At 43.8% G+C, this 25,036-nt stretch overlaps 1 protein-coding gene across 1 annotated transcript in view; it reads right to left on the reverse strand.

The window, feature by feature from the left end:
- The window catches only part of LOC138395123 (aldehyde oxidase 2), a 76,462-nt gene that overhangs the window by 18,210 nt on the left and 33,216 nt on the right, over nucleotides 1–25,036 (reverse strand). Inside the window, exons 18-31 of the mRNA XM_069487657.1 lie at nucleotides 24,769–24,883; nucleotides 23,144–23,266; nucleotides 20,342–20,438; nucleotides 19,417–19,541; nucleotides 18,573–18,706; nucleotides 16,525–16,612; nucleotides 13,798–13,884; nucleotides 13,459–13,650; nucleotides 11,171–11,398; nucleotides 7,148–7,243; nucleotides 4,625–4,753; nucleotides 2,831–2,905; nucleotides 1,983–2,035; nucleotides 379–493 (exon numbers count right to left, since the gene is read on the reverse strand). Of these exons, the coding sequence (XP_069343758.1) occupies nucleotides 379–493; nucleotides 1,983–2,035; nucleotides 2,831–2,905; nucleotides 4,625–4,753; nucleotides 7,148–7,243; nucleotides 11,171–11,398; nucleotides 13,459–13,650; nucleotides 13,798–13,884; nucleotides 16,525–16,612; nucleotides 18,573–18,706; nucleotides 19,417–19,541; nucleotides 20,342–20,438; nucleotides 23,144–23,266; nucleotides 24,769–24,883 (1,657 nt within the window). The remainder of the gene's footprint in view (nucleotides 1–378; nucleotides 494–1,982; nucleotides 2,036–2,830; nucleotides 2,906–4,624; nucleotides 4,754–7,147; nucleotides 7,244–11,170; nucleotides 11,399–13,458; nucleotides 13,651–13,797; nucleotides 13,885–16,524; nucleotides 16,613–18,572; nucleotides 18,707–19,416; nucleotides 19,542–20,341; nucleotides 20,439–23,143; nucleotides 23,267–24,768; nucleotides 24,884–25,036) is intronic.

Here is a 25,036-nt window from a genome sequence, read left to right on the forward strand (position 1 = left end):
CACATTAACTACAGGCTTTCAAAATGTTTGCTGAAGACTACTAAATTACTTATTCCTTTAGATTAGATAACTTGTCCTGTCCTTCCTTTAGGAATAGAATCTTTTCCTGGGAAAAACTTTGGAAAGTGATTTTGTTGTCCGAAATGAAATAAGAAATTCAATACATTTTAGGCTGTCATGGGCAATTCCTTCTTGACCACTACATTGTTTTTTTAAGAGGAAACTCAGGATAAGGCCAGATCTCTGAACACTCCCATGGAATTGAAAGGATCTGCTCTTGTTGTGGGTACCACATGATGAAATTGGGCTACGTACTGTGCAACACAGTTTTGTGGTTGCTGCTTTAACTCGCCAAGAGGAGAGTTAGACTTGACTTACCTTGTGAGCCCCTGTCAGGCAGTCAATTTCAACCTCGGAACAGGCGGCGCCATAGACATAGTATGGAAACGGGTCTCCCTCTCCCCTGTCCCAGTCCATGAAGGCTTTGTAGCCCCTGAGGGAAGAAGGAAAGCCTTTAGCTGGTGAGGTGGAGTGCAAACAATGTGGATTCATTGTAAAAATTACCAAAGTTGTATGATAGCATTTCATTTGATTGGTGTTCATTTTAATTGCCTTTTAACCTCATTTAAACGGCTACATTGTATTTACAACTTAGCTGGTTATCATTTGCCTCCATTTTAAAGAGGATACTCCTTAAAATTAACAAAAAAATGAAAAAAAAAGAGGATACTCCTTGTGCTGCAGTTAGGATGTCAAAGAGAGGGAGAAGCCAGCAGACGGGGCTCGAACCTCACGGTGTGTCTGTGTCTTGATGGTCTAGGGTTTGAGCTTTGGCCCTGCCTGACTATTGAGAACCTCGATTGATTTTTGTCAGTGTTCCCAGAGGGACCCCACAGGTTGTGTTAGCCAAATGAACAGGGAGCTGATGGAAATTCAGGGCTGGTACAAAAATCAGAGCTGGTAATTCAATGCATTAATTTGTAATGGAAGATGGATTCAGATAGAGGGCTGGTTTGCTCTCTTCTTGGGCAACCGAACTCAGGAATCTAGAACTCATGTACAGGGCCCTGGGCTGGGCTGTTACCTCCTTCTTTCCTTCTTTCTTCATGAAGATTTGCTTTAGTGCCGTGTGTGTGTGTGTGTGTGTGTGTGTGTGTGTGTGTGAATGTTGTTGGGTGTCTTGTTTCATTAGATCATAAAACTAATTTCACATGCTTCTTGAATTTGACAGCTTTTCTCTCTGTGATTCATCCTCTTAACACGTTTCCTGAGGGCCTCCCACGGACTGACACTGTGTAAGTGACGACTGGTGATTACCGTCCTACCCATCTCCTCCCACCCGGCAAGGAGCTCCAACACAGACAGGTTTTATGATAAAGGGAGGGAGATTTGTAAAATTGAGATGCAAGTTATTTCTAATGATAATATCCTTTGACTACTCACAATAAAAAGTAGTAAATAATGATTAGATGTTGTAAGTCAAAGTGTTTTTTTTTAACCCAACAGAGGTATTTTTATTATTTAATGTTTCTTTGGATATAACTGAAAAGCCTATGTGAAATCATAGAATTTGGGGCCTGGAAGAGACCTCAGCAGTCTCATAATAGAAACTTATTTTACAAATGAGGGAACTGGGGCTCAGAGTGATTGGTTTACCTCATATTTTCTCAGCTAAGTTAACACGTTATTTTTTATTTATTTTTTTCTTGAGACAGTCTTACTCTGTCACCCTGGGTAGCGTGCAATGCCATCATTGTAGCTCACAGCAACCTCCAACTCTGGGGCTCAAATGATTCTCCTGCCTCAGCCTCCCGACTAGCTGGGACTACAGGTGTGCACCACAATGCCTGGCTAATTTTTCTATTTTTAATAGAAATGGGGTCTCACTCTTGCTCAGGCTGGTCTCGAACTCCTGAGCTCACGTGATCCTCCTGCCTCGGCCTCCCAGAATGCTGGGGTCAACACATTGTTGTGATTTTTACCTGAAGTATCCAGTGGCTGAGAGACTGATTCTTTGTTCAAATGCAGCTTCTATCTGCAGAATGGGCATATTTAGTTAAAATGAAATAAATATACCATCTGATAGGTAAAAATGAAAATATTCTATATAAAATTGACATCTCATCCTTGTTGCTGGTGCTTTGGTATCAATAATAGAACACATCATAATATTTTTCTTTGGCTGGCACACTGACAAGTTCCTTCTGATCAAGTTTAGAAGTCTGGATTGAATAAATATAAAATAGAGTCCTGCCACACATCCATGATATAGAGGCTTAGCGCACAAGGTATTTGGGGCTTTATTTCTAAATGTTAGAACTTTATAGTAAGTGTGTGTGTAAGTGTGAGATGATTATTCTAATGAAAAAATGTATAGGATATTGTACAATGGATTAAGTGAATAATTTCCCTTGAGACATATTCAATAGCAACTAGTTCTTTTTATTTTCCTCCTCCCAACCTAAAGCACCTTAAAAAAATTTTTTTTTTCTTGGCTTAGGAAGGCTTAGTCTTTTCTTCTTTCTTGCTTAAGCAGAGGGTAAGACCTCTGCGTATTCTTCATAGACTTCCATTCCTCCTCCCAGTGGCTGCTGTTTTCTGTGTGCTCTCTCCATACATGCCTAGTATACATCCTGGAGTAGCCTTCTCAACCTTTGGAGATCCTGCCCTTTTGCAGAAATCTGCTCAACATGGGGCATGCTCCATCCCTGTGACACTTAGAGGAACTGTCTCTACATAGGGTGGCTGTGCACTGCCATGGATGGCGCTCTCTTAGCATGGGTTTGGGTTGTTTTCTCATTTTTAGTAACAAATGAGGTGGAACACTTACCCAGTCCTCCCATGTACCTTCCGGATTTTTCTTAATGATGGGCTCAAGGCGTTTCAGAAGGATCTGACAAGCATTCTTAAAGTATTAAAGAAGAGAAGGCACATTAGAGAAGAGCCTGGTGGTTACGATTTGTGTGAAAGAATATTCATTGATCGTGGATTTGGTCAGCAACTGCTACGGAGTGCCTGATCTTGACACATTGGGAATGCGGAGATGATAACACACCCCCTGCTTTTGGGGGTGGTATCGGCCACTGGTGGGCTTTTTCCCTTCCTGGTTCACTTCCTGTGAAAATATGGGTTCAGCTGAATTTCTACTCTCAGATCCTGTTTCTTATAATATTCAGGTTCTTCTTCTCTTTTTCTACATCTTTTGTACTTTTACAGACCTTCTTTTATATTTTCCAGCCATTAAAACAAATAGAATAAACATTCTATTTTCATTCAAATTTGTGCTTTCCAGTCTGCAACAATGATGTGCCAGAAGCCCCTTGGGTCTGAAATATTCAACTCTCTGTCCATCCATCTGCCCACCGTGAAACCCCTGCAATGAAGCCCTGGGCTTTGGGTGTGGAATGAGAAGATAATTAAATTTACTTTATCATAACCTAGATCCACAAAGTTTCTCATCCTTAAAACAGAAACTTAAAATTCAATTCCCTGGAAGATGGATTAACATTGATTTTGGGCTGACAACTCCCATACACATTGAGCTGTTCCTCTCTTGTGTTCGATCCTACCCTAGATTGGATCTCATGCACTTGAGGTTTCTCACACATTTGTTCTGAGCAAAAAGAAGTCTGTGCTTTTTGACCTCCTAAGAGACATCTCCACAAAATTCAGATTGATTTGAAAGTGGTTCTTCTTGGTGGCATTAATGCAGTGTCCTGAGAAAACGTGGCTCCCACAACATCCCAATGGAAAAAGTGAACACTTTGTAACAGAAATGTGACAAATAGATGTTATCTCAAAAGTACATGCAATTAGATATTTGAATTAAGAATTATGAAGTCATGATTCTATTCTGAGATAGTGAAAATTTAGCACTTTTTAAAAACATCAGTTAGAAAATAAGTACAGCAACAAGCTCTGAGTGCTCTGGTAGAAAGCCATTGATGACAAGGCTTTAATTGTACCGTACCTCCTTGGCTGGGGCTCTGTCTGCCCACCTGTCTGCAGGAATGTGTTTGTGCCAGGGAAACCTGCACAGCTCTGCATTACTTGGTACCCAAATTTCTTCTTGCTGTGTTTCCCAGGAACAGAGACTGCTTGTTCACCAAAATCTGTTCTCCCCTCTTTCACAGCAGCTGGGCCTATGCCTTTGCAGTACTCTACACTTCCCAGCATCCCTTGCAGTTAGACATGGCCTGACACTGGTTCTGCTAATGGATTATGAGTGGAAGTGACTTGCATCACTTCCAGGTCTGGCCCAGGGTCTTCCACACTGTCTCTTCCACACTCACTCACATGATGCTTGGGGAAACCTCAAATGCCACATGTTGAAGATGGTGGAGCCCCCATCAATGTGGGTGCTTGAATGACCAAACACTCCTCTGGACTGGTACGTGTGCAAGAAAGGAACTTTTGTTGTGTTTGAACCGTGATATTATGGGTCTATTTGTGGCTTCAGTTTAGCCGATTCCAACTACTACAGTCTCCTGACATTTTGGTTATCCCAAGGCTATATTGAGTGACATGGATGACCTCTCTGCAGCCAATCGCTCTGCCTGTATTCAGCTAAGAAAACCAGAGGTGTGGGGAAAGCACACGAGGGGAAGACAGGCAGGGGAATCACCTGCACAGCTCTGCCGTTGACATCTGCACCGATGGACGCTGCAGTCGCAATTGTATTCGGCACTGTTGCCGTGCTTGTTTCACAGATGTGCATATAGGACATGGGTATTTTTAATTCACGGCTGGCCACCTATGAGAAAAATAAGTATTTTCAAGTCCATCAAGGACTTCTATGAAGATTTGAGTCGTTATTTTTTAAAATAATACAAATTATTTTTTTATTACATCCATGATATCCTTTTAAGCCTAAATAATGTGCTTTATAAGCATCGAAACTGTTTTTTAGTAGGGCCTCCTGTTGAGTTTTAAGGCGTTTTCTTGGTAATATTCCACAGTGGTTCTTCTTTTCAAATTTAGTGCATTTAGGACATTAAAGATTTCCTTTTTTCTAAGTTTTACATGTGTAGGAAGTAGGCCAAGTTGAGATTTTCAGGCACTGATGCAGCCGCAGTGGCAGGAAGAAAAAGAGAGAGAGAGAGAGATCGAGATTAGATTGAGTGACTCAGAGTTTGGTCTGAAATCTGTTGATATCAGGATAAGAGGAACTTGGAATGACCCGGAAGGCCTGTCTTCTTTCTTACTCTCATCCCATCTTAACTTTAGCTTTCTCCCTCTTTTCTTCTGTACCCACATGCTTATATTTCTCTAGCATTGGCTGATCAGTTTTTTCTTTTCTGTTCTTTTCCTTCCGGTTTCTCTAGCAAACCCATGTGAAAGTTAAGATATTTAATCAAGGAGAAATGAAGGCCGGGCACAGTGGTGTGCACTCGTAATCTCAGCACTTTGGGAGGCCAAAGTGGGAGGATGACTTGAGGCCAGGGGTTCGAGGCCAACCTGGGCAACATAGCGAGACCTTGCCTCTAAGAAAAAGAAATAAATAAAAGAGTAAGAAATGAAAAGGAAAGAAATGAAAGGGAAGGCAGGAAGGAAAAGAAAAAAGCATTATTTTGGCTGCTGTTGTCTTTTAGTTTTTGCAAAAACACCTTCTTGAGATGTCTATAGTTATATACCTGTTCCTGCTCCCAAATGACAATCTTCTGACCAATGCCATTTAACATGAAGTTTCTCCAGAAAGATGCAAAATGGGGAAAAAAGGGACAATTTTATTATTTCTTTTTTTTTTTTTTTTTTGTTGAGACAGAGTCTCACTTTGTTGCCCAGGCTAGAGTGAGTGCCGTGGCGTCAGCTTAGCTCACAGCAACCTCAAACTCCTGGGCTCAAGCGATCCTACTGCCTCAGCCTCCCGAGTAGCTGGGACTACAGGCATGCGCCACTATGCCCGGCTAATTTTTTCTATATAGATTTTTAGGTGTCCATATAATGTCTTTCTATTTTTAGTAGAGACGGGGTCTCGCTCAGGCTGGTCTCGAACTCCTGACCTTGAGCAATCCACCCGCCTCGGCCTCCCAGAGTGCTAGGATTACAGGCGTGAGCCACCGCGCCCGGCCCAATTTTATTATTTCTTGATGAAAAGCCAAAGGGAATTTATTGGTTCATATAATTGGGAAGGATAGATGAAGCTAGTGTCAGGCATGTCTGTATCTAGGGGCTTTCTTGTCTCAACAGGGTCCTCTCTCAGCCTCTCACATTTGGTTTTCTTCCTGTGATGGCCATGTTAGTTTCAACGTAGACAGGCTTTGCCCAGGGCACAGAATTGCCTTTGGTGACCCCTGGCCCCACAGCATGGAATCTACACAACCACAGGGGAAAGATAGTTCCTTTCTCTCAGCAATTGTACATTGGTCCCAGGAAAGGACTCTGATTGGCCTTGTTTGAATCACATACCTTCCTCCTGAATCAGTTAGGTTTGGAAAGTATGACTGCCCAGAGCTGGGTCTTGTGCCTTTATCTGTGGCAGGTGGGGAACAAGGAGGGGGATGGAGCTCAAAGGTACCTGAATTGAGGAGTCTTTCAGAAATTTATGGAATGTGAGAGGCATAGCATTCGAAATCAGTCAAGGGGCAAACAATGTAAAGCTACAGATGTGCTTTAGATGTGTACAATCTAATAAATTTGTCATAAAGTTAAATTTATTCCATTTAAAGACTTTTCTTTTTTCTCCTGAGATTACATTCTTAATTCTTTCTGTATATGTATGTGTGTTAAATATCCTTTAAAAATTGTGGATGATGACAGTTGATAAAACACTTGTCCTTACTTGTCAAAACAAAACACTAGCAACCTAATATTGTTGTCTAAAATTTAGACATTACAAAGAGAAAAGCAGAGAAGCTCCTACTGTTGCTCTGCCTGCAGGGAGCACCCACTGCAGGGCTCCACGGGCTCCTGAGTGGTGTTTCACTAACAGCCACCTCCGTCCCTAAGCCCCGGCCACGCTCCAGGAGTACCTGCACGTGCTGGGATTTCTGCCGCCTCAGCCATTCTGCTTAATATGCAAGAATCTTTTCATCCAACCAGTCAAGATTTCAGGGTTTGAATACAGGGGAGTCATCTTTTAGGGTAAAAGTTTCAGTCATGTCAACAATGTATAGCGAGACTAATGGCTTCATTTTATTGATTTTACCTGTAGCATCTTGGTGTGAATGCCTTGTCCCAGTTCGTTGCCTCCATGCGTGACCAGCACAGACCCATCTGTGTAGATGTGAACAAGTGCGGCTGCCTAGAGAACAATCGGAAGGCGAGGCTCAGTGCAAGCTAGTATTGAGTGAGGTTCAATACCAAACAAGAGGTAGTGAAACACCAGTCTCGGGGAGTAGGGAGGCTCAGAGACACAAGCTTTCCTGATAGGATTCTGAAGCTTAGGTCTGTTTTGTGCAAAACGTCACGTGTGAAGAATGTTCTTCCAGGTTTTAGTTGGAGCCCCTGTGGATAACTCAGGAGTTGTGAGTATTGGTTCCAAATATTTGAAAGTCACTCCCCTGCTTGAAATCACTGGCTGGCCCTCAAACTAGTTTTTAAGTACTCGCACGTCATATGTGCCCACCTGCGCTCAGCTCTGGATTTGCAAAGAGGAACCTGCGTGGCTCTTCCTCGAGCAGCTCACAGTGTAGCGGGAAGATAGGCCGGAAGTCAAGTCACTGTGGTGCAGAATGATCAGTGAGATACTGGGGTGGCATAAGGGGCCCTGGGAGACCTGGGAGGAAAGGTCCTCCCTTCTTGCTGCGCAAGGATGGGTTCCCCAAAGTGACAGCTGAGTGGAATCTAGAGGGGAGAGGGGTTTGCCAGTGGGCAAGGTGGGCAAAAACTCCCCGTTGCCTGCAAGGGAAAGCCCTGCTCCTCATTGCCATACTGGCCCTTTGGGATTTGGTCTCTTGCGCTTCCCCAGCTCCACCCCTGCCTCCTCCTGCCTCTCCTCTGAGATCCCCACCCCTGCTGCTCTTGCCCACACAGGTCTCTCTGCCCTGCCTGTTCCTCCTCCTGTTCCTTACCTGTCTGCCCAGACTGCAGGCCCACACCCCTCAGTCCCTGTTCTGTTAAAACTTCCCTGAACGTTTCTCGTCTCCACCCAGGAAGGCTCAATTATCCTCTTCTCCTTACTTGCTCTTATGGAAAGTACTGGGTGGAATAGTGTCCCCTCCAGAATTCTTGTCCACCTGGAACCTCACAACGCAACCTTATGCTGTCTTTGCAGATACAATTAGTGAAGATGAAATCACACTGTGTCAGGAGCCCCTACGCTCAATAGCCGGTGTCCGTACAGGAAGGCCGTGTGAAGACACCAGGGAAGACGGCCACGTGAAGGTGGACACAGTGACTGCAGTGAGGCTGCCACAAGCCAAGGGATACCAGGGGCCACCAGAAGCTGGAAGAGGCAATGGGGGAGTCTTGCCTGGAGCCTGCAGAGGAAGCACGGCTCTGCTGACCCCTTGATTTTGAACTTCTAGTCTCTAGAACTGTGAGAGAATTAATTTGTTGTTTTAAGCCACCCGGTTTGTGGTACTTGGTTACAGCAGCTACAGGAGATGAATGTAAGAGGCGACACACTCTTCTCCGAGAGTCTCACAGATGAAGGGCACCTGGTCTTGCTCATCTTTGTGTCCTGTAAAAACTTTGGAGCAAGACTGAATCACAGAGACATTTACTTAAATGTCTGAGGAACTGGACAAATGGAAAGATGGTATTTTTCCTTCCAGGAGGAGAAGGAATGAATACTTCTGTCCACTTGTGTCTGGAGACGCCCGGAGGCCCAGGGATGGCTTGGGGGAGGGTGGGGGGGGGTCCTAGTTTGCAGGTGCTAATAATAGCGTTTGCTCCCTGTGGGCCTCTGGACTTCCTCTGAGGGTAGTGTCCTCACTGTTAGTTTACAGAGTAGGTGTTCCAGCTTTGTGAGTCATCAGCTGACCTGGAATAACACCCTTCTAGCCAGGTGATTCTTGGGTGTATTATTAATAATTTAGAACTCGGTGGGGAAGCTGGAGGCTGTTCAAATGGAGACTTAAAGTTGGCTGCTGTGGAGGAGGGCAGAGAAGGCTGGGGTTTAGGTGAGGAGGGCTACATAGGTAAAGGAAGGTGTGTTATAATAAAAAGTATACATTTAGTCTTTGGTTCTTGGTCCAGAGCTGCTAAAACCTTGGAACTTACTGTCTTCTGTCTGCTAATGAGATGACTCATGGGAGGACCTAGCTAGCTCCAGCATGGGGGCTCGGAGGGGTGCGTGTTGATCTTTCAGCCCCTCTCCCCAGCTCCTTGGGGGCTGAGCTAGAAATCATGTTGAATCATTAATGGCCAATGATGTAATCATCTGTGCTCATGAATGAAACCTCCATAAAACCCCCAAATGATGGGGTTTGGGGAGCTTCTGTGTTGGTGAGCACACACAGGAGCTGGGACGGTGGCGTCTACAGAGGGCGTGGGAGCTCCTTGTCCCTCCTCCACACCCTGCCCTGTGCAGCGCTTCCACCTGGCTGTTCCTGAGTTGTGTCCTTTATAATAAACTGGTAATAGTCATAAGTAAAGTGCTTTCCTAGCAAATTGTCCAACCTGAACAAGGGGAGTGAAAACCTGCAAATGAGTAGCCGACCAGGCAGAAGTGTGCGTAGCCGGCACTCCACTGAGGCTGGTGTCTGAGTCAGGGGACAGTCCTGTGGGGCAGCCTTTGACTGCCGAGTGTGTGCTAACTCTGGGCAGTGTGAGAATCAACTTGGACTGCTGGACACTCAGTTGGTGTTAGAGAGTTGTTTTGGAGAAGACACAGTATTTGGTGTCAGAGAGAAATGCCCCAGGCAGCTCTCCGGGGTCTCCTGTGCTCCTGCCTTTGATTCAGGTCAGCTGACAGGCAGACAGTGAACATTCTCATGCCTGCTTATAAAGCTGGCGTCCTGGACCCGAGCAGGAATGTGACCCAGAGACCTAGAAGTCTCAACCTCCCCACCAGAGGACCAAGAGCCCTGGCAGCATGGCGGAGCTCTTCAGGATGCCAAAGGGGGATGTCCTGGGTGTTCCAGGAACTCTGCCAAGTGCTCTGCGTTATCTCATGGAATCCTCATTAGTCCTAAGACAGAGTTATTATTAGTCTCATTTTATAGTTGAGGAAGCTGAGGCTCAGAGAGGTTAAATAACTTGCTTAATGTCACACAGCTAGTAAATAGCAAGGCTAAGAATTTCTCAAGTCCTCCTGACTTCAGTTGATTAGGGATTTGGGGCAACCCCTTTCTTCCCTGAGAAGGGTTTCCTTTGGCAAGGCAGCTGTGTAGTTTGTGTGTGTGTGAGAGAGACGGAGGGAGGGAAATAGAGTGAGGGAGGGAGGGAGAGGGAATCTATTGGCTGCCAGTAGCTGGGTTCCAGTGGAAGGATGCTTTCAATGGTATGCACGCAAGCGAGATCTAATGATTTTCCAGTTGTTGGATTTTCTGCTTTTGGTGGACAGTAATGGGGAGCCAAAAACCATTCCCAGTTTTCTAAATAGTTTTCCAGACAGCTTTCTTGTCCATGCCTACTGGGACTGCAGGGAAGACGTGTCTGTCCCAGTGCTTGCAGTATCTGATACACTCATATACACGCTGCCCTTCCTCCTCCCTTCTGGATAGGGCCTGTGCATGACTTGCTTCTGCATTTTGCAAATTTATTTGGGAGGATTTCTGGACCCTCCTCCCATTTCCCCACCAGGACTGGACATAGATTCTTGGGAGAGGTGGCTTGAAACTGCCAGCTGGACAGGGCAACGTGGAATGACTTCCCTGCCTGACACTTAGGAGGTATGCCAAGGAGTGCTGCGGGTGTCTGGGGACACAGACGGGGAGAAACCCAATCCTCCCCGAGCTCAGTAAGCACAGCACTGTATGCTGCCAGGTTCCTGTTCCCTTTCGGATAGCAGGGAGTCGGGAGGGGCGTTGCTCCATCGTGGCAGTTCTGCTGCAGGTCTCATGCTTGCTGGCGCTGTTTCCTGCCATTGAGACCTTTTTCTATTGCACTATGTTAAAAATGATGGCAGGTGAGGGGCTCAGGAGAGTTCTGTAGGTTTCTCCCAGGTGTTGGCAGGGAAGGGCTCAGTGCTCTGAGAAATGAGATATTCTTTCAAAGTCAACACAAGCTGATCGGGCCAGGAGTGTGTCTGGCCTGAGAGTTACTCACCATATGAGAGGCTTACCTGATGGTAGCTTGTGGCGGCAAAGCCTACTGAAAATTTCATGGGGATAATAGCAATGCCTTTCTTCTTCCAATAATTCTTCTTATTGAACTCTTCCACTTGTATTCTTCTGCTCTGGAAGGAAGACTTGTCCAGACATTCGTTCCAGCACCTTATCAGGGTCTCAGGGCTGAATGCTTGTTTGTAGATAGTTTTATCAACCGTTTTGTACATGTTTTTCTCCCTAATCTGAAACAGGTGGGAAATCCAGTCAATAGTTATGGTAAGACAGAAACTGACTGCCAAGTAGAGATTTGAAAAGCCCCTCCACGAAAGCATAGACTTTGGTGGGGGGAAGACGGTCTATTTTTTTCTTTAGACAGCACGAGCTTTCACAAAAATAATGGGGTTTATTTTTCATTTCTTCATGAATGCACCAGTCAGGGGGTCTCCCCACTCGAAGCAGAGGGTAGTGCGTAGGGATGAGTCCGTGAAAGGTGGTGGATGGAGGGGCCTAGGGAGGCAGATTTTTCTTTTTTTTCCTACAAGGTTCAGAGGGTGGAGCAGAGCTGGCAGACAGTATGTTAAAGAAAGGATTTATTATCACAACTGAAGATTTGTTCTGCTAGAGAGGAATAACATTGCAGATAATAGCAGATCTCCTCTAAGCTATCCAATTGCCTTTGGAATGTAGGAGTAAATCTTTTAAAAAATTTATTTGAGTAGGATGTGTTTTATGTCCTGGGAACTTGCAACACTTGACAAAGAAGGAGAACCTTCTGAGATATGCCCAGGAGTTCTTTTTTATTATCCCCATCATATTTTAATAACAATAAAGTAATTGTTATTATTAGCAACAACACCGGAATAATACTATCTAGTTTATTAAAACAAATATTTTAGTGAATGTTAACTCATTTGTTTCTTGCGGGAACTCTGTGAGGTGTGTCACTTTGTCCTCATTTTACAGATGAAGAACCTGAGCCACGAAGAGATGGACTCTCCTTGCTCATGCTGTTCCCCTTGCCTGGGTTACCTTTCCACACTCTGGGCTACCATTCTTCAAGGCCTATCTCAAGTGTCATCTTCTCCAGCAAGTTCTTCCTGATTCCCCTCCCCCCTGCCAATGTGATGCCTTCCTCCTACATACCCACAGAACACTCTACGTGACTTCTCTTAGGAAATCTGTTATGTCTCTTGTACAATATTAGGTGTTTCCTTGTGTGTAGGAAGTACCTTGACAATCACAAATCACAAACCTGGAGGTCTCTGTTGAATTTAGGGACAAAGGGATTCAAGGGACAAAGCATGGAGAGTCTTTGCTGGAGCAGAGGGTTTATATTGGGGAAAGAGGGAATAGAAATGGAAAAAGGAGGCTGGGGTCTGATTGGAATGTGTGAGGAGCAGAAGACTGTTAACAGTGATCTCAGTTCCAGAAGCTGCCTCTCTCTCTGGCCGAGCATGATGTACTCCTGTGCACCTTCTAGTATATTGTGCAGAATAATATTTTTGGAGGGTATTCCTTTGGCAGTATCTCTCAAAAGTTTCCAAGTGCACCAGCAATTACACTTCTGTAAATTTATCCTGTAAATGTACACAATAGGGCAAAGTCATACCCTTGGTACATATGTACCAACATGTTTATTGCACCATCATTTTAAAAGCCCAAAATGGGTAACAACCAGAATGTGTATCAATAGTAGAGTGGCCAAATCAATTATGGTATATCCATATTGCATAGTACTATTCAGTCATGAAAGAGAATGAAGTGGATGATTCTACTGACATGGAAAGATGGCCATGGCATGTTGTCGAGTAGAAAAAGGAAGGTGCAGAATAATATGTTTGCTATGATCTCATGTTGGTAAATAACTATATATGTGTCATATATGTTATATGTTAATGTTTATGTATGCGTGTATGAATACAAATGGGTGGCCAAAGATAGAAAAAGGGTTAGCACAGTAAACATGGAATTGTTAACAATGACTGCCCTTGACCAACAGGTATGTGGGGGTTAAAAACAGGGGCATTCACTTTTCATTTTGATTACTTCAATGTGGTTTGCATTTCAAAAACAGTAATTATTTTTGTGCAAAGATAAGAAGAAAGAGAAATCTTTGCATAAGGAGGGAAGGAGTAAGATAGCGGGAGGTGAGTTCTTTTAGGTAGCTCCTAATTGAGTTTGAATTCTGAGCCAGGGCTAATCTGTGTGGTTCTTCTCATGTGTTTCCCGGGTCAAGGTGGTTGGTTCCCCACTGGGTCTGATTCCTCAGCAGCCTTGATTACGAACTTGATTGCAACCTTACCTTTTCTGGCGGGAGGCCACATTTGGCTGCCACAGCTGTGATGCAAGACTCTGTTACCAGGGTTCCTTGTGGGAAGCCAAATCCGCGAAAGGCAGTATTGGATGGTAAATTCGTCATGCACGCACGGCCCCGGAACCTGAGGTTGCAGATTTTATATGCATTTTCTAGCTTTAGTATAAGAAATTCTGTTACCTAAAGTAAAAGGAGATAGTCACATATACTGGGCACCACTTTTTTCTTCTCTGGAAGTCAAGTACAGAGTTGAATCGCTTGTAGAATTTAACTGATTTAGGAAATTCCATTCATGATCAAAAACATTGCTGCTTTCTGACCACGTACCAGCTCCGAGTCATCCAGTGTGCATCCTCCGTTAATGTAGCACTCGATGTCCAGAGCTTTGATTCGCCCGTTGTTCATGAATCCCACCTGCCACCAAACGATGGACATTTTACTGAGATGGTAAAATTTGCATGCCAGCTTCAGGCCGCAGCTCAGTTCCCTACTGGGCAGGACTGAAGCCAGACTCTGTCCGCCATTTGCTCTGTGGTGGACCACGCCTGGCTCTTCCCCGTCAGTGCTTGACTGAGGGACACCTCTTCTGACCTGAGCTCTGCCGAGCGCCTGCCTTTCAACCTGTGATTTTCTACCTTCGCAGTCAGTGTGAAATCCTTTGAAGTCCTTGCTTGTCTCCCGGCATATAATTGCCACCCTCTTCCTTCTTCTTCTTTTCATTAATTAATTAATTAATTTTATTTATTTATTTTTTTGAGACAGAGTCTCGCTGTGTTGCCCGGGCTAGGGTGCTGCGGCGTCAGCCTAGCTCACAGCAACCTCAAACTCCTGGGCTCAAGCAATCCTCCTGTCTCAGCCTCCTGAGTAGCTGGGACGACAGGAATGCGCCACCATGCCTGGCTAATTTTTTTCTGTATATATTTTTAGTTGTTCAGCTAATTTCTTTCTATTTTTAGTAGAGACAGGGTCTTGCTCTTGCTCAGGCTGGTCTCGAACTCCTCACCTCGAGCGATCCACCCACCTCGGCCTCCCACAGTGCTAGGATTACAGGCGTGAGCCACCACGCCTTGCCATCTCTTCTTCCTTATTCTTAGAAGATTTCCTTCCTCTTTTTACTGTCTTTCTAATTTAGTCAGTGGTTTTCTCCCTTGTGGAAAAGCCTCTAGAACATGTTGGAGTGAGTTGCAGTGCATCTTGTTACAGGAAAGCTTCTGAAACCAAGGTGGGTGAGTGGATGCACGTGAGTGGCTGCTCTCACTTTGCGAGGTGGCGAAGGTGCTTTGCAAGCACGTTACAGGCCCTAACAAATCTCATGCTGTCGGTACTGTTTTGGAGGAGCCTAGGGCAGCTCGCATTTTCCAGTGGTGCCATTCCCATCCCACCCACTTAGACCATTTTTGTCTGCACAGCTCAGATTGAGAAGAGAAATTCCCACTCCCTATTGTAGTTCTACCCAAAGAAGGTTGGCGCTGGCCCCTTTGCCTTTCGGAAAACAGGGATAAATACAACCGAAGGAACTGTGCGACTGTATGGCTATCATCATCTACTCCAAGGGAAATACTGGGTAATAAACTACAGGGAAGTTGGGAAAATCCACAAATTCAGGATTTATGGTAATTTTGACAAATACTAAGCTGAAGTTTACCTTTGACTTTTCATGAAGAAAGGACTGCAAAGCAAAACAGTACCATAAATAAGGGAGCAGAGAGAATTCTTCAACTATTTACTGTAAACTTTTCAAGAATTTTAGAAGAGCCTATTTGCACATAAATATCTATTATGCTAATTAACAAATAATTCTGAATTATCAAGAAAAGCTTTTTTAGCTATTCTGAATGACAATATATATGTATATGTACACATATATTATTATACTGTAAATGAAATTTTCTTTAAAAATAAGATAAAATTTGGATTTTTCAAAAAGTCTATTTCCCTCTTTTCAGTTATATTGTATGTTACTGTAATTACAAAAATATTAACAGTCTAGAATCTCCATAATAAGTATCAGTACAAAGCAGTCTCCTAACTGTGATATAAAGCTGAATTTATGATCCAGGCCAAAACCGAAGCACACGGTAGCCACCCTAACAGCAGCAAGTGCCAGTCTCAGCAGTGCGCCTCTGCATTGCTCGTGGCTCTCAACGATGACAACAGCTGCAACTATTGATCTCTGTGCATTTGAACAGAAATAAAAAGTTTAATGGCCAACTATTCCCCTATCATAAGGGACTAATAATTATAAAAATCAGAAATTTTTATTATAAATTATAATTATAAAATTACTAATGTCATTGAAAAAATAAAATTGTGCTGTGGTGTGGAAAGCTGTGGCTTTAGTAATACAGGGAATACAATAATTTAATAATGTAAGATAGGAAATCTATGTATATGCTACAAACAATTCCCAAATAAAGCCTATTTGATATGCGTTACATTACAGTAGAATGATCCTAAAAACTCAAAATTTGAAAAGTAATGTTATTGCCAATTAGATGCCAGCAAGTATTTTTAATAGTGTTTATATTATTATAACCTAAAAATGCAGTGAATGTGGTTTGAAACAATTTTAAAGTTACTCCTTAGTGGATTCTTTTTTCCTATCTGCAAAGAGCTTCTGTAATACTTTCATAACCACTTGATGGAAACACTTGTAAAAAATGATTTTGCAATTAAAGTAGTCAAATTGTTTCCAAACATTTCTACAGCAAAATAAGATTTTTCTAGCCAAGAAATTTTTATATAACAATGTTTGTAGCTTCTTTCATTTTTTTTTTTTTTGAGGAACCACTAATATAAATCCTTATTCCTTCAAGTAGTGTTTTTATCATTACTTGAAATTGTATTTTTATAATCACACTTATTCATAATTATACACTAGATTTATTAAAAGCTCTTTATAAAATGTTATGAGTATTCAAATACACCACATCCTCATTTAATATTTTAAGTGCTAAGATTGTTTTTAGAATTTAGCAAAATCAAAATAATGGAAAAGGACAAAGCCATTTGAATAAAATGAAGTATTTTACTAATTTCATCTTTAATACTCACTTTATATTTTCCAAATAATGGGTGTCTTCCCCCAGTTATTAACATATCATCTTCACGATCAAGAACAAGACGAATGGGACGACCAGTTCTAAAGAAAACAAATCTTAGTCAGATTTTCCATCCATCCCACTCATCCATCCACTGTCCCATCTATCTACCCGTCTACCCATTCACCCACCTATTTATCCATCTCCTCATTTGACCATCTACCCACCCATCAATTACCCACTTATCTACCCATCCATCCCAGAACCCTCCCACCCATTTATCCATCCATCCATCCATATCGATTTTATAATTGCATACAACATGCTAGGCACGGATGTGAATTAATGTATGACAAATTATTGTCTCTGTGGTCTATTAGTCAATGGTTGGAGATATAACTAAAGGTATTAATGTCACATGCAGTTAAGTTGCATTCTTATGGCTTCAAATATGACCTTCACCCAGATTCAGCCATTTTGCATTATCTTCTCCACAAGTTACAAAGGAGAAAGAATGTGAACGGATAAATGCAACTTAATAACACTACTGGAAAAAGAAGGCCAAACACTCATCCTGGGGTGTCTGGCTTAGCAGTCGCACCCATGAATGCTGCTATGTTGGTCAAGCTGGACCCTCAGGTGGCAAGGAGCGTCAGCCTTTCTGTATCTCTAGGGCAGAGGCTCCTAACTTTGCAGTGCAGAAGAATCATCTGGAGCACTGGTGAAAATGCATATTCCTGGGACTTCATGCTGGGATTCTGATTCAGTAGGGTTGGGGGCGGGGGTTAGAATCTGTGCTTTGCTCGGTGATTCTGACGCAGGTGTCTTCAGGCCCATCTTGAAAACTGCTATTCTAGTTCAGGGTTCCCTGGCCTTCAGTGGTGAGAACACTCGCAGCATCAGTGAAATGTACGGTTTCCAGGTCCCTCCCTGGGTAATCCTGATTCTGTGGGGCTAATCTAGGAGAGCAGGAATGTCTATGAGCTCTCAGGAGATCTGGGAATACTGCTTTGGGGATCATTTAATGCATGACAGTTGTGTGCCAAGGAGGGTTGTGTTTTAAGGCACTGGTTCCCACACTTGCCTGCACAGTGGAACCACTGGGGAAGTTTTAAAAATGCTGATCTGGGTCAGTACTGGGCAGCCTAGGTATTGGGATGTAAATTCTTCCCCAGATGACTGGAATGTGCACTCAGTCTTGAGAAGTCTCAAAGGCAGGAAGCCTGGTGGGAATTCAATGAACTGATTGTCCCTTACTGGTTCCCCACTGGGTGTTAACAGAGAGAAAGAACTGGAGACTGGATTCAGCTCCTGCTTTTTCCTACCTCTCACTGAGGACTGAGACACGTGTCTGAGGGCTTCAGGACCTAGCTCCGAGCTACACAAAAGTTGTCAAAGAAAGCAGGGCCTGTGAGCTTTGCAGGCTGATTGGGGCTCTGAAAAGCTACTAGAGAAACAGCTATAGAAAATGAACAAGTGACAGAAAAGCCAGCACCAAGTGAACACAGATGCTGAGGCATGAACAGCAAAGGAGTGAGCCTTCTGGGGAGGCTGGCTGGGAGCTGTCTTTGAGAATGAGTCATCTGTCCATTGTGCAGAGATGGCCCTGCCCAGGTGCAGGGAGGCAGAGGACAGAGCTCCTCTCTTTCCTCACCCTACTCTGTTGTGGGGCTGAGAGTGGGAAGGGAAATTCAGGAGCAATATCCCCCTTAGCACTCCACTTGGGCGGGGTGACTTGCCCTACCCCAAGGAGCCACCTTCCCTGAAGCTCAGGAACGGGGCAGCCCCAGCCCTGGAGATATTCAATGAACGATACCACTGTTCCGTCTTATAGCATACTAGCTAATTCAAAGTGCTGTGCACATCTGACCTTTGCAATAACTCTAAAAGGCTGGGAAGGCAGGTGTTATTAGCTACATTTTATAAAGAAACAGACCGGAGGCTGAATTGCCTAAGAGGACATACAGGTGGTTATGATGGCAGCCCAAGTGACTCTCAGGCCACTGATTTGCCCTCAGCTCTGTGCATTCTATACCATTCCGTGTCCCCAAGCGCACTTACTTGACAGCACCCACAGCTGCAATTGCCCCGAATACAGCTGGCCTTCCTACCTTCCCTCCAAATCCTCCACCCACTCGTTTTACATGACAGGTGATCCTGTTGAGGGGGATGTTTAAAGTAGAGGACACTGTTTTCTGTAAAAGTGAGAAAATGGAAGGCACGTGAGAATGCAATAGCAAGGAAGCTTTTGTTTCCTGAAACGCAACATCACAGCAGTATTCATTCAAGTCTACTGGTAAAAACAACGGAGATAGTCTGAATCTATCTTGCAGGGCTTTATTTAGTTTATAAACATCGTTAATCTTCACAAAGCAGCCCTTCCAGCAGAAAAAATGGCATTTTCTGGAGGGAAAACTATCAGAGTCCTGGATTCCTGTCAGAAGTTGAATTCCTACTCAAATGCCTAGACCTAAAATCCCAAGGAGGTGAAAACCAGCAAACTCCTGACAACCTACTAAAGAAGATGATATCTTTGCAGCTAAAACCTAGAGCTTGTGACCGGGCAAATGAAAATAATGTCTTGACTCTAAAGGTTATCTATAATGATTATTTGAGAGAAAAATGAAGTGAAGAAATAATTTAGTGGTGTCATCCCATCACAGAGTTCATCTAAGCATGATGTAAATGAATGTACTCTTTAGATCTAAAGTGATTGTGGCTGTTCTTTAATTTACTTGACAAGACTAGAAAAAATAAAAAGGTTCTGTGGTCTCTTAGCAGCTCTACGGATGTCTAACACTCGGATTCTAAGTTCCTGAGGTAAAATGGCTCCCAACTGTGAGTCTGTGGGGATCGGCCGCCATCATGGAATTAGGGGGTGGAGAAGGGTGGTCCTGGACCTCACCTGCACGTGGGCTGGATCCTGTGTCGACACAAAAATGTCCAGTTCTTTGTCCTCTGTCTTTGGAATAACAAGCACTCTCTGTGTTTCCATGTAAAAATGTTCCTGTCCTCCAACATGGACCTCTCCTGTTGAGCATAAGCACAGGAAGCTCCTGAAAGTGTGTGCTGGTTAAAGCCACCATTTTGGGGAATTCAAAAGCAATTAGGGTTGGGCATGGTGGCTCATGCCTGTAATCCTAGTTCTCTGGGAGGCTGAGGCAGGAGGATCGCGTGAGCTCAGGAGAGCAGCTTGAGTAAGAGTGAGACCTCATCTTTACTAAAAATAGAAAAAATTAGCCGGGTGTGGTGGTGCACACCTGTAGTCTCAGCTATTTGGGAGGGTGAGGCAGGAGGATTGCTTGAGCCCAGGAGTTTGAGGTTGCTGTGAGCTAGGCTGACACCACGGCACTCTAGCCAGGGTGACAGAGCGGGACTCTGCCTCAAAAAACAAAACAAAAACAAAAACAAACTAAAAGCAATCAGGACGTGGACCGGCTGGCCTGGATTTATCCTGACCAAGCAACCAGGCATTTGTCCTGTGGCAATCTGTTACCAGAGACTACAGTTAACAGGATAACAAGTTAAAAGTGCCAAGTTCTGTTCCTTACTCCGTCCTTGACTAACTAAAATCTTAGGAATTTTTCTTCATTTATTCTATTGCTCCCTACCACTTAACTCCACCTCAAAACACAGCACAACACACACATAAACACACTCTCTCTCTCTCTCTCTCACTCACACACACACACACACACACACAATTTGAGAGAAAGAGAAATTTGGCAAAGCACCAAGACTTTAGAGGTTGGTCTTTCTGAGGGGAAATCACATGCTCTTGGTGTCTGTTTCATAAACTCTTCAGGCAAAGAGTTTCCTGAGTAGCTTACCTTCCACAATTTGGTCGACTTTTTCAAATGCCTCCTCGATGTTTCCTTGTTCAAGTTTTTTTTCAGGGCATAGGAATGAATTGTGTTTTATAGCATCCTGAATGACAGGCACAAAAAAAGCACAAAAACCAATCCTTCCTACTTTTTCTTCTACTGGTAGTTTTTTCTTAAACAAAAGCCAGCACACTCCTGAAGCTCATTGTCTCCGGGACACTTGAAAGGTGCCACACAGGCAAGGGAGTACGAGAGCAGCAGGCTCGCTGCAGAGAGGAGACGTCAGAGGGAATGTTCTAGACTTGAGAAGAAGACTGGCAAGAAGGATTAGCAAAATGTTAAGAAGAAAGCTATGTTCAGAATTGAGGTCTGGGGACACCAGGATGGTCTAGGATGATAAATACTAATTTCTCATTTTCAATGTGAATCTCCACGAAACAGGTGATAAGACCAAACGCATTACAGGTGAGGTTCGGGCCCTCTGTTTTCACCTTCTCCCCGAAGAAAACACGTGTGTTAGATTACTTAGGTAGCTTGTGTATGAGAACCTCTAACTCAGGACTCTGAAAAAACTGAGGCTGTGTTGAGGGAGAAAACACAAGTCCTTACACATCTCTGGGCCAAGAAAGCCCATTAGACATAGGAACTTTGTTGATTTCTCTGGGTATTTGGCATAATCTCGCAAGACTCTTTCTAGCCTGTTGTTCTGTTTTTTTTCCTGACTATAACATGAACTGATTCACACATAAAGACTGCGGTTCTGTGGACTGACTTACCGACAACTGATCCTTGCTTAACCTTTAGACCCAAGGTGTTTTTCCGTACTTGAGAATGACATCTGTCTCCTGCATTTGTAGACTCCAGTAGCCTCAGATTCCATAACCGTTCGTTCTAATTATGCTAATGGAACAGCTGATATTGATTGAGTGCTTGCTTTGTTAAGCACGGTACAATAGCAGTGTATTTACGTGCCTTCTCACATGAATTCTTTTATGATCTCCATCTCCTAGATGAAGAAACTGGGCTCAGAGACGTTAAAATCACAGTGCAAATAAGTGATGGAGGCAGTGTTCATAGGCTTGGTTTTCAGAAACATCTTGCCTAATGATGAGTACCTGATTTCTCAAAACAACAGAAAATGAACAATATAGTTGAATTTTTCATTTTCTGCTATCCTAAGATCTTAATAAGTCATCTTTTACATGGGGAAGTATATGCCGTACTGTAAATGTGTCATAAGACAGTATAATCTTATTACAACATGCTATATTTAGTAAGTGGTATGTGCCACATACTGTTCTAAGTGCTTTACATATATTGACTCAGTCTTATGACAACCCGATGATGTATGTGTGTATTATTATTACCCCATTCTACAGATGAGGAAACCATGGCACAGAGAGGTTAAGTAACTTGTCTAAGGTCACGCAGCTAGTAAGAGGCACAGCTACTATTCAAATCTGGTGGTTTGGCTCTGGGACCTGTGCTTTTAACCAGTACCCTACACTGCCTCTCACATATAAAATCATATAAATAAATGAGTGAACAGATGAATTCATCAGCATTGGTCTATATGTCTATATGACTATTTTGTTACCTGCCTTTGTTCACAGAATTTTTTTGCTGACTCTGGAAAGTCCTGATCTGAGGGAACTCTGGATCTCTCACCATTCTGAGTCCCAGACTATTTCATGGGTGTGTTCTCGGGGTGCCATCTCCCCCTCGAGGAAGGTGAGATTACAATGGAAATCTCAACAGCTCATATTAGGAACCTAGTGCAACCCAACAAGGGGAGTGAGCCAAGAAAAATGGCCCAGGCCTCTTGCAAACTTGGCAAATGGGAATTTAGAGCAGAGTTGGTTCGGTGCAGAAAGATGAAGAAACACGTGGAGTTTTTTTTTAAACACTTTGAATATTGAGCAATGTAGATTGAGAAACCTTTTAGTTATATTTCAAAATGTTCAAATGGTTCACTAAAGCCTTTGAACAGTTTTTAGGGTCTGTCATATGCATACAAACAAGCAAGCTTTTTTCAACTCGCTTACGCTGAACCTGTCCCTTACTGAATTGGAACTTGCAAACCCCAGTCTACATTTTAATTTTCTATTCTCACTCCATTATCTTCCCTAGAAATACCATTTGAATTCCATTATCTAGACCTAGGAATAAGAATGGAAGGTTCTGTGAAATTCCACTACATCTTCCTCAAGTAATAGAGTCCCCAATTCTTAGTGGATACATGGCCACCTGGAATACAATCTGCCCTTCCCTGCTCCCCTTGCAGTTCTGTGTGGAATGTGATGAGGTTCTAACCAAAGAGATGTAGGAATGGTTATGCAATGTACATACCTCCCTTTAAGGACTGGGAAGTGTCCTTAAAGGGAGGGGGCACACCCTTCTTCATCATTTCATTCTCTCTGCTGTCTGGAATGTGGACTTAATGGCCAGAGCTTCAGTAGCCATTGTGGACCAAAATGTGACCTGGAGAATTGAAACCATGCATGATGGAGTGACTAGACAGGAAGCTGGACCCCTGACACATAGAACTCCATAGAAGCCCTGGACTGACCACTGCTAGATTTTTGAACGTGAGAGAGAAACTTCTATTCTGTTTTTTTTTTTTTCCTGTTCTTTGAAGCCAAAGATAATTTCAATGCATACAAGTAATATCTTCCAGAGACAGTTGATTTTTCTAGAGCAAGCCAGTGACAAGAAAATATTAGTTCCCTGGATTTATCTTGCATTAAGATATTTACAAAGTACTTTTGATTCTACAGCCTTAGGGAGAGACCGGCTAGCCCTGCTTACCTGGATGGTGAAGATTACAGGCTCCAGGTCTTCATAGGTGACCTTTATCTTTTCAACTGCTCGCTTTGCTTGTACATCTGTCTCTGCAACCACAGCACAGACGATCTGGCCCACGCAAAGTACCTGTGGAAAGTACACACATGAAGCAGAAAATTCTAGGTGGGAATAGGCTCAGCTTAACCTTACCAGTGGCTGGTGTCTTAGATGTTATTGTTGAGCAATAATAACCACATTCGACTACACATGCTTGGCTAACAATTAAAATAATTTTTTATTGAGAAAATAATTTAAACAAGACAGACAGTTCCACTGGCCATTTAACTCAGTGAACGTAAGCCCCAGAGTGGATCTGAGGTTGGCCGTAGCCTGAATCTACTGTGTCCTCTGTTGGGCTTGGTTCACGTGCGTCACCTTCATGGTATCCTTTTAGAGTTTGAAGATAAGCAAAGTATTTTTTTGTACAACGTGGCTCCTGTTGTGGGCTGAATTGTGTCCCTTGGAGAATGTCATATGCTGAAGCATTAACCCCCAGTGTGACTGCATTGGGAGACGGGGCCTTGGCAGAGGTAGTTAAGGTTATATGAGGGCATAAGGGTAAGGCCCTGCCCCAATATGTCTGGTGTTCCTACGAGAAGACACCAAGGCTGCTGTCGCACAGAGAAAAGGCTGTGTGTGTGAGGACACAGTGAGAAGGCAGCCACCTGCAGCCAGGAGAGGAGGCCTCCGGAGAAGCCAGACATGCCAATACCTCGATCCGGGACTCAGCCTCCAGAGCTGTGATACGATAAACTTCTGTTGCCACCTAGTCTGTGGCATTTTATTATGACAGCCAGAGCAGACTAACACAGCTCCTAAACAACAGCCAATCTCTTCATCTGACGTTCAACCAAAAGACCAGTGATTCATTCTGTGGCCGGAGGGGAGACAGTCTGCATGGGGCTCCCTGGGATGCGACAAGGACAGCTCACCCTTCCTGAAAGCCTCTACACACCAAGCCCCGCCCTGAGCACTCTGCACGCACTGAGGCACTGAAATCCCATAGCCACACAGGGCAGTGGGTGCTGTGATTCTCCCCCTTCCACAGCTGATGGGAACCAAGAGCCCACAGCTAGTGAGGGGAAGAGCTGGAGCGTGAGCCTAGGCAGCCTGGCTTCAAAATCAAGTGCTCAAGCAGTGATTGCTGAATTAGAATTAAAAGGTCAGAGACAGCAAGAGCAGCTTTATTAAAAATGGAGTGTGTGAAGAGAGGTAGGAAACGGGGAGGTCCAGGAAAGGAGGGAGTCAGTAAGAGGGAGTGGCCATATTTTTTGTACTCTCCTTTCTAGAGTGTTCTATCCTGATACAGCTCAGGTCCTTGCATTTACTCTTTAGATGAGGGTAAATGGACTCAAGAGCTCACAGTGGCAGAACTAGGACTTGTCGCTTTTCTGTCATAAGTTTCCTTTCACTGTGTTGTTTCCTGAGTCCAGAAGAGTAGAGCTGAATAAAGATCTTGGGGCGTCTTTATCCAAAGGCTTGGCACTTCTACCTCCGGCAGCAGGAAGCGCTGGGAAGCTGGCTGGAGGTGGTGGCGCCTCGGTGACTGTCCGCATAGAGTCATCTGGGAAAGTGTGTCCCTTACATACCTCATCTACAGCCAGCAGTTTGTCATCTTCGGCCCCATTGGTGCCTGGAACATCTTCAGCTGTTATCACATCGACCACCCCGGGCAGTTCCAGGGCCTCAGAGAAGTCAACTGATCTGAACAGAGAGAGATATTTAAGAAGTAGACATCAGCGAGCTTTGAAAGGGCATCAAACCTGAGGGATGGCTAGAGCATGGTTGAAAATAAAAATATGGGACCATGAATCCAGCTTAGGCCCTGACCAATCCCAATGGACCTGCCACTGAGTA

Source organism: Eulemur rufifrons, chromosome 1 (assembly GCF_041146395.1).
Source record: "Eulemur rufifrons isolate Redbay chromosome 1, OSU_ERuf_1, whole genome shotgun sequence".
Lineage (NCBI taxonomy): Eukaryota > Metazoa > Chordata > Mammalia > Primates > Lemuridae > Eulemur > Eulemur rufifrons.